Raw genomic sequence first — 10,038 nt, forward strand, 5'->3', positions numbered from 1 at the left:
GGAACCAGACACAAAGGGTGAAGTGTTTGCTTTTGGAACTAAATGTGGTTGTGGCTGGTTTTCGTGCTGCCTTTGCCACTGGGCAGCGGGATCCGCGCCACATTCTGCACTTACAACCTCATTAATTATGCACAGGTGCGTTCTCCTTCCATTCACCTGGTTTATCTCCCAATAGCTGGTGAGTTTGAAGGTGCCGTTGACATATTTAAATACCAATGTGAATTTTTAAAAATAATTATTTTTATTGAAGGCATTTTTCATATATACAAAACTACCAAAAACCATCTTCGGCAACAGGTAACCAATCAACCAACCCATCCACCCTGTACCACCCCCATGCTCCAACCTGCCACTGCCCCAACCAACCAAACCTGCCTCCTTATCCCCCACAAACAAAACAACATAAGCCCCTTACTCCCGCTCAATTTTCCTTAAAGAAGTCGATGAACAGCTTAATCTCGAGGTGAACCCCTCCTCCAGCCCCGAATGGCAGGAACTCTGCCAAGTCGCTCACCCACACCCCTGCCTTCAGCGGCTCCGAGTCCACCAACACAACTAAATCCATCTCCCGGCGATCAGGGAGGCAAAGGCCAGGACATCGGCCTTTCTCCCCAGCTGTATTCCCGGACCCTCAGATATTCCGGATATTCTGTGTGTGGTGTGTGTGCATGTGTGTGTCTTTATCCAACATAAAGAAATCAATCCAGGATTACACCCGGTACATGTGTGAAAACCCCTTCGCCCTCGGCATCCCAAACTACCATGGGTCCACCCCCCCATGCGATTCATAAACCCCATCAACTCCTTTGCCGTAGCTGAAACCGTCAAGGACCGAGGACACGACAGATTCAGAATCCTTGATCCAGAACCGTGTCGAAATGTCCCCCACATTCAACCCAGGCATTTCCAGGTCCAAATCCTCCCCAAAAACTCATCTCAGAAAATCCACATTATCCCAATTTGGGGCATAAATGTTCACGAGTGCCACAGGTGTCCGCTCAACTTCCCTCTAACCATCACAAACCTGCCCCCAGGATCAGCTGCAATACTGCCCACTGTCATAATATCCACCAGTATAATCATGGTGCAGCCACACACACTGATGGACACACAGCAAGACCAATCAACACACACAGCACCGCAGCCAATCACCAGTTAGAGCACAAGCACTATAAAGACAAGGTTCCCGCTCATTCGAGATGCAGCCTCCTAGTAGGACAGAGCTTACAGCCTGCAGCAAAGATCTTCACCATGTGCTGAGTGCATAGACTGGTTAGGACAAGGCATAGGTCTTTAGTTTAATCTAACATCGTGTTAACCCACAGTGAAAGTATGTTCAACAGTTTCTAACTTAATAAAACAGTGTTGCACTATTTTAAGTGTTGGTGGCCTGTATGTGTTCCACGGATCCAGAGTGCCCAACACATCCTGATACCAGTAGTTGAGGGATGTTAGAACTTCTTAGACCTACCTGCAAGTGATCTGCCTACCACCAGCATACCGTCATCCTGCAAAATGGACAGCGTCCGCCCGCCGCCGCCGCTCCGCATCACCGGTAACCTAGGGGCCAACTGGAAGATATTCAAACAACGCTTCCAGCTCTACCTTGAAGCCACAGACCGGGAGGATGCCTCGGACACCAGAAAGATCGCTCTCTTCCTATCCACGGCCGGGGACCATGCCATCCACATTTTCAATTCTCTCACCTTTGTGGATGATGAAGATAAAGCAAAGTTCAAGACGGTCCTCCTCAAGTTTGACACTCACTGCAGCGTAGAGGTGAATGAAAGTTTTGAGCGCTATATATTCCAACAGCGTTTGCAGGGTAAGGATGAACCTTTCCAGTTCTTTCTCACCCACCTCCGCATCCTTGCGCAGTCCTGTAATTACGGGCCCACCTCCGACTCCATGATACGCGACCAGATCATTTTCGGTGTTCAGTCGGACCCCCTACGCCAGCAGCTCCTCAAGGTAAAGCAGTTCACCCTAGCGACCGCCATCGAGACCTGCGTGCTACATGAACACGCCACTAGCCGGCATTCCCACATCAAAGCGGCTGAAACGGCGCGGCAAGGTCCCCACGAGGCAGAACAGGTCCAAGCAATCGAGCAACTCCAGGGCCTCAGCCTGGATGAGGGCAGCCATTTTGCGCGCTTTTAGTGGACTCCCGCGCTTGTACGCACCAAACGAGAGGACGCCGACAAACGTGCTGCGCAGGCGCGCACCACGTACGACCACACCGGCACGGCGAACGTACTGACGCTACGACGTGTGGCAACTGTGGCTCCGCCCACTTAAAGCGGCAATGCCCTGCCAAATCCCGACAATGCCTGAGATGTGGCAAACGTGGCCACTATGCTGCTTTATGCAGATCAGCTCAGCCTGCCAACTCATATCGCTCCAGCCAGCCTCGCAGGAATGTCCGGGCCATTCAACCCACGGTCACCGAGTCCGATGCGGACCTGCTACCCAACATTGACACCGAGGACCTGAAGGCGCCTTTTTGAGTCGGTATCATTACTAAAAACAGGGTGTCCCCGAAGCAAAGAATCCAGCCTCTGTCGGTAAACAGCATCGATCCGGACGATGAGTGGTGTGCCACCCTGACGGTCAACCGGTCCCAAATACGATTCCGCCTGGGCACTGGTCCTCAGCCAATCTCATTGCGCGGTCTGACCTCCAAAGCCATCGTGTCAAACCAGCCATCCTACCATCAGCCTGCCAGCTATTAGATTATAATGGCAATGCCATTGCTGCCAGTGGCTCGTGCCAACTTGAAGTGACGCACAGGTCACGCAAAGCAATCCTTCCCTTTGAAATCATGGGCTCCTCGAAAGCCTCCCTGCTTGGCGTGCAGGCATGCAAGCTGTTGAACCTAGTTCAGAGAGTTCACACTCTCTCTCCTGCTGATGCGTCTGCCTTTCGGGACACTGACTTCAGGGTGCAACTCAACGCCATTATCACCCAGCACCACGACGTCTTCGAGGGCATGGGCACGCTCCCGTACACCTACAAGATCTTACGGAAACAGAATGCCACGCCTGTGGTGCACGCACCTCGCAGGGTCCCAGCATCCCTTAAGGACCACCTCAAGCAGCAGCTGCAGGACCTCCAGAACCAAGGAGCGATTTCCAAAGTCACGGAACCGACTGACTGGGTCAGTTCCATGGTGTGTGTAAAAAAGCCTCCGGCAAATTGAGAATTTGCATTGATCCCAAGGATCTAAATCGCAATATCATGAGGGAGCATTATCCAATTCCCAAGCGCGAAGAGCTCACATGTGAGATGGCTCGCGCCAAGCTCTTCACCAAACTCGACGCCTCAAAAGGATTCTGGCAAATCCAGCTCGATAAATCCAGCAGGAAACTCTGCACATTTAATCCCCCCTTTGGCAGATATTGTTACAACAGGATGCCGTTTGGGGTCATATCTGCATCAGAAGTGTTCCATAGGATTATGGAACAAATGATGGAAGGCATTGAAGGTGTTCGCGTCTATGTCGATGACATAATCATTTGGTCCACCACCCCGCAGGAGCATGTCAGTCGCCTCCAGCGCGTATTCAGACGTATACATGAGCATGGCCTCCGCCTCAACAGGGCCAAATGCTCTTTTGGTCAGACAGAACTCAAGTTCCTCGGGGACCACATCTCCCAGTTGAGTGTGCAGCCGGATGTGGACAAGGTAGCTGCTATCACAGCTATGAAAACACCAGAGGACAAGAAGGCGGTCCTCCGATTTCTGGGCATGGTCAATTTTTTAGGGAAATTTATTCCTAACCTCGCCTCTCATACCACGGCTCTCAGGAACCTGGTCAGGAAGACGACAGACTTCCAATGGCTCCCTGCCCACGAGCGCGAATGGAGAGAACTCAAGGCAAAACTGACCACGGCCCCGGTCTTAGCTTTCTTTGATCCAGCAAAGGAGACCAAAATTTCGACCGATGCCAGTCAATCCGGCATTGGGGCAGTGCTCCTGCAACGTGATGAGGCCTCATCATGGGCCCCTGTTGCATATGCGTCACGTGCGATGACCCCCACGGAGCAGCGCTACGCGCAGATAGAAAAGGAATGCCTGGGCCTTCTGACCAGTGTGGTTACGTTTCACGATTATGTCTACGGACTTCCTCAATTCACCGTCGAGACCGACCATCGCCCGCTGGTCAATATAATACAGAAAAACTTGAACGACATGACGCCTCGCCTCCAGCGTATTCTTCTCAAGCTCCGGGGATATGACTTCCAGCTGGCATGCACCCCAGGCAAAGACCTCATCATTGCTGACGCTCTCTCCAGGGCAGTCAACACTCCATGTGACCCAGCGGGATTTGTCTGCCAGGTTGACGCCCATGTGGCATTCGCGGCCTCCAATCTACCTGCCACGGATGAACGCCTCGTCCAAATTTGCCGCGAGACGGCGGCTGACCCCTTGCTACAACGTGTCAGGCGCCACCTAACGGACGGGTGGCTCAAGGGCCAATGCCCTCAATTCTATAATGTCAGAGATGATCTGGCGGTAGTAGACGGGGTTCTTCTAAAACTGGACCGCATTGTCATTCCGCATAGCATGCGCCAGCTCGTCCTGGAACAACTACACGAGGGCCACCTTGGCGTGGAAAAGTGCCGCCGACGGGCCCGAGAGGCAGTGTCCTGGCCCGGCATTAATGAGGACATAGCCAACACAGTGCTCAACTGCCCCACTTGTCAGCGCTTCCAGCCGTCCCAACCACGTGAGACCCTGCAGCCCCATGAGTTGGTCACGTCACCATGGACCAAGGTGGGCATCGACCTGTTCCACGCACTGGGTAGAGACTATGTCCATATCGTGGACTACTTTTCGAATTACCCGGAGGTGATACGGTTGCACGACCTCACCTCGTCTGCAGTCATTCGTGCATGTAAAGAAACCTTTGCTCGACACGGCATCCCGCTCACGGTTATGTCGGACAATGGCCCCTGCTTCGCCAGCCAGGAATGGTCCAATTTTGCTAGGCGATACAATTTTTCCCATGTGACATCCAGTCCCCTGTACCCCCAATTCAACAGCAAAGCAGAGAAGGGAGTCCATATCGTCAAACGGCTCCTCTGCAAGGCTGCCGATGCTGGGTCCGATTTCTACCTCGTCTTGCTGGTCTATCGCTCCGCCCCACTGTCCACTGGCCTGTCGCCAGCCCAATTGCTCATGGGTCGCACCCTGAGGACGACGGTGCCGTCCATCCATGTCCCAGAACTCGACCACGTTCCGGTCCTTCACCGGATGCAGCTGTCTCATGCACAGCACAAGGCGGCTCATGACTCCCGTGCAGCTGATCTCCCTGCTCTGGCTCCAGATGACAATGGCCGCGTCCATCTTTCAGATGGTGGCTGGTCTGCAACCGCTGTTGTCCTTGGGCAGGTGGCCCCCCGCTCGTTCCTGGTACGTCTACCGGATGGCTCTATTCTGCGCCGCAATCGACGTGCCCTTCGTCTCGTTCCACATGATCCTCCACTACGTGATTGTCCACTGTCGCCTCGCCCTCCTGCTGAACCTGCCACGGACTGTGCAGAGCTCCCTGTCACTCTGTATCCCCCGGCTCTGACGCAGTCAAGCCCGCTCCTGAATCGGCGGCTCTCGACCCACCCTTGAGGCGGTCAATCAGAATTCGTCGCCCACCTCAGAGACTTAATTTATGAACTTTGCGGACTTATACACTTTCTGAATTGTTTCGTTGCTTTGTTTGATCGTTTCCCTGGTTTGTATATAGTGTTGATCTCGTTATTTTTGTTGCATACTGCTTCTCTGCACCAGGCACCTTCCCATGTAAATAGCTTAGTTCTCATATACGTAGTCCTGTAAATATGTCTTTGCACCCCACACGTAGTTAGGAACATTCTTACACATACATTCTTTTATAAAAGGGGGGGATGTCATAATATACACCAGTATATCATGGTGCAGACACACACACACTGATGGACACACAATGGGACCAATCAACACACACAACAGATACATAAAGGGAAAATACAGATACATAAAGGGAAAAAGAGTAACTAGGGACAGAGTAGGGCCTCTTAAGGATCAACAAGGACATCTATGTGCAGAGCCACAAGAGTTGGGTGAGATCCTGAATGAATATTTCTCATCGGTATTCACGGTGGAGAAAGGCATGGATGTTAGGAAACTAAGGGAAATAAATAGTGATGTCTTGAGAAGTGTGCATATTACAGAGGAGGAGGTGCTGGAAGTCTTAAAGTGCATCAAGGTAGATAAATCCCCGGGACCTGATGAAATGTATCCCAGGATGTTGAGGGAGGCTAGGGAGGAAATTGCGGGTCCCCTAACAGAGATATTTGAATCATCGGCAGCCACAGGTGAGGTGCCTGAAGATTGGAGAGTGGCGAATGTTGTGCCCTTGTTTAAGAAGGGCAGCAGGGAAAAGCCTGGGAACTACAGACCGGTGAGCCTAACATCTGTAGTAGGTAAGTTGCTAGAAGGTATTCTGAGAGACAGGATCTACAAGCATTTAGAGAGGCAAGGACTGATTTGGGGCAGTCAGCATGGCTTTGTGCGTGGAAAATCATGTCTCACAAATTTGATTGAGTTTTTTGAGGGGGTGACCAAAAAGGTAGATGAGGGCAGTGCAGTAGACGTTGTCTGCATGGACTTTAGCAAAGCCTTTGACAAGGTACCGCATGGTAGGTTGTTGCAGAAGGTTAAAGCTCACGGGATCCAGGGTGAGGTTGCCAATTGGATTCAAAATTGGCTGGACGACAGAAGAGGGTGGTTGTAGAGGGTTGTTTTTCAAACTGGAGGCCTGTGACCAGTGGTGTGCCTCAGGGATCGGTGCTGGGTCCACTGTTATTTGTGATTTATATTAATGATTTGGATGAGAATTTAGGAGGCATGGTTAGTAAGTTTGCAGATGACACCAAGATTGGTGGCACAGTGGATAGTGAAGAAGGTTTTCTAGGAGTGCAACGGGATCTTGATCAATTAGGCCAGTGGGCCGATGAATGGCAGATGGAGTTTAATTTAGATAAATGTGAGGTGATGCATTTTGGCAGATCAAATCAGGCCAGGACCTACTCAGTTAATGGTATGGCGTTGGGAAGAGTTGTAGAACAAAGAGATCTAGGAGTACAGGTTCATAGCTCCTTGAAGGTGGAGTCGCAGGTGGACAGGGTGATGAAGAAGGCATTCGGCATGCTTGGTTTCATTGGTTAGAACATTGAATACAGGAGTTGGGACGTATGTTGAAGATGTACAAGACATTGGTACGGCCACACTTGGAATACTGTGTGCAGTTCTGGTCACCCCATTATAGAAAGGATATTATTAAACTAGAAAGAGTGCAGAAAAGATTTACTAGGATGTTACCGGGACTTGATGGTTTGAGTTATAAGGAGAGGCTGGATAGACTGGGACTTTTTTCCCTGGAGCGTAGGAGGCTTAGGGGTGATCTTACAGAGGTCTATAAAATAATGAGGGGCATAGATAAGGTAGATAGTCAACATCTTTTCCCAAAGGTAGGGGAGTCTAAAACTAGAGGGCATAGGTTTAAGGTGAGAGGGGAGAGATTCAGAAGGGCCCAGAGGGGCAATTTCTTCACTCAGAGGGTAGTGAGTGTCTGGAATGTGCTGCCAGAGGTAGTAGTAGAGGCGGGTACAATTGTGTCTTTTAAAAAGCATTTAGATAGTTACATGGGTAAGATGGGTATAGAGGGTTATGGGCCAAGTGCGGGCAACTGGGACTAGCTTAATGGTAAAAACTGGGCAGCATGGACTGGTTGGGACGAAGGGCCTGTTTCCATGCTGTAAACTTCTATGATTCTTCTATGATTCTATGATAAGAACCAGATGTTCTATTGTGCTGGAGTCTTTCACTGATATTAACTTTATGTTGCAATGGGCAGCTAAGTTTAAGATGATTTTCAGACAATTCAACAATTTTAGATATTTTGTGTGTTTTGCAGGTTATAATTTGTACAGATGGACGAGCTAACACCATCCTGGGAAATCTGGAGGACATTAAGGATGATAAGATTTATCAATCCTCAAAGCTTTTCTACAATCACCTTGCTGAATATGCAATGACAAAGGGGTTAGTGCTGTTCACATTATAACACAATACCATCTCTGAAGGACGATAGGTTCAAGCAGTCACTTGATGAACTTCTCATCCCACCCTGCTTTGTCTCTAACCACTGCTGAGCCAGGGACCAGGGAGGGGCATGAAAGTTAAAAAGTAAAAGGGTCCGCTGATGCCTCAGGAGTTGAATCTTATGAAGCAGGGAAGCCCCAAAAGGAGTTAGGTTAGACAGGGTATTGACTACCCGCGGGATCCTCTGCCTCACCCACGGGTTTCCCGACCGGATGGGGTGGCCACAATGGGAAACCCCCATTAGCCGGCTGCGGGGAAGGAGAATTCCGCTGGTGATGGGGGCACGCCGTAAAACGGGGCTGGCAGGATGGACACTCCCGCTGCTGGCTTCAGTGTGGGCTTAAATGGGTGCTCTTTCCAAGAGCCAATGCAGACTTGATGGGCCGAATGGCCTCCTACTACACTGTAAATTCTCTGATTCTCAGATTCTATCCCAAGGTTTTGTCTTCTCGAGCGATTCTCCAGATCCTCCACCTTCTCCTTCAGCCTCTCCTGGCTCCCCCGCATCACCCCCACGTCAGACACCAATGAGGCAACTACTCCCCCATCGCCTCCTCCACTTTCTGGATCGCCTGGACCTGGCAGCCTCTGCTCCACTCTCTCGATCCCGACTTAATCGGTTCCACCACCTTGGCCTGGTCTTCCAGGGCCTCCTTCCTCTGCTGACAGAACGGTTCATTGAGATACTTTATTCACTGCTCTATTGACCATTGCGCAGGCAGAGCAGCCCCACAAAGATTCCCTGTTCCAGAAGCTCTTTCCTTCTTGCCCCACACTTAGTCTGTGGATCCATCCACCAGCCCTAGAGAAGTAAAACCTTCCCCCTGCCCTCCGACACCTCCTGCCACTCGGCTTCGCCCTTCTGGTGCGCAAAAGACCAAATAAATCCGCCTTGAGGAGTCATCAAACGTGCCACCGCTCACTTCATGGTGAAGTCAAACGGACCAGAGACCATTCAGTAAGGTCACAAACCCTGGATTGGAGATGGAAGCAATGCTGGTCAACATCAGCAGGGGCCACAGGAGGACACAAAATATGAAAGACCTGCCCGTGGAGCCGGGGTAACTCCTGTCACCTGCCACTCTTCACCCACCCACAAACCTTTCAGTCTCATTACAGGATAATGAAAAGCAGAGAGCAAAGGCCTGAGCGGAAAATACTAACTCCATTTGAGGAGAGAACCCTAAAACTATCCAAGCGAGGAACAAGACAGGGCAAGGGGCTTGCAAGAGCAAAAAGTGCAGACCCACAACAGTATCGCTGGCTCTACTGCCCATTGCAGCCACCATTTTATTTGGCACCATCGGGAGACTGTGTACACTTGTCTGAGACAAATCCAACAACCCTCACTGCAACCAGTCTGACGTCTCTGGCTCTTCGTTCGAGGTATGGACCAACCATCAATCCCAAGCCTATCCCCCCCAGACATGGGGTCATGCGCCCCCTCACCCCCGACACAACTGCCCAAACACACCCGGCCGTGGGGGCGGGGAGCCTGCACCCCAGACACTCAGCCGCTGACATCGGCCCGAGACTGGGGCCCATCCCCTGGGTGTTTGGAGATTGGCCGCTGTGTCTGTGGCGCTGCCCCCGCAGTGTCCACGCATCAAGGTGTCACTGGGAAGCTGGGCAATGACTCCCACATGCCACATGGCCGCCCACCCACCGGGATCTACTTGGGATGTGTGAAGTGCTCACTTATTTTAAAAATTATTTTTTTCCAATTAAGGCAATTTAGCGTGGCCAATTCACCTACCCTGCACATCTTTGGGTTGTGGGGGTGAAACCCACCGAGAGAATGTGCAAACTCCAGACAGACAGTGACCCGGGGCCGGGATCGAACCTGGGTTCTCAGAGCCGTGAGGCAGCAGTGCTAACCAATGTGCCACAGTGCTG

General features: G+C 51.2%; 1 protein-coding gene across 1 annotated transcript in view; it reads left to right on the forward strand.

The window, feature by feature from the left end:
- Positions 1-10,038, forward strand: part of LOC140404159 (circularly permutated Ras protein 1-like) — a 175,850-nt gene that overhangs the window by 102,880 nt on the left and 62,932 nt on the right. Inside the window, exon 13 of the mRNA XM_072492576.1 lies at positions 7,955-8,082. Coding sequence (XP_072348677.1) covers positions 7,955-8,082 — 128 coding nt within the window. The remainder of the gene's footprint in view (positions 1-7,954; positions 8,083-10,038) is intronic.

This window comes from Scyliorhinus torazame, chromosome 29 (assembly GCF_047496885.1).
Source record: "Scyliorhinus torazame isolate Kashiwa2021f chromosome 29, sScyTor2.1, whole genome shotgun sequence".
Classification (NCBI taxonomy): domain Eukaryota; kingdom Metazoa; phylum Chordata; class Chondrichthyes; order Carcharhiniformes; family Scyliorhinidae; genus Scyliorhinus; species Scyliorhinus torazame.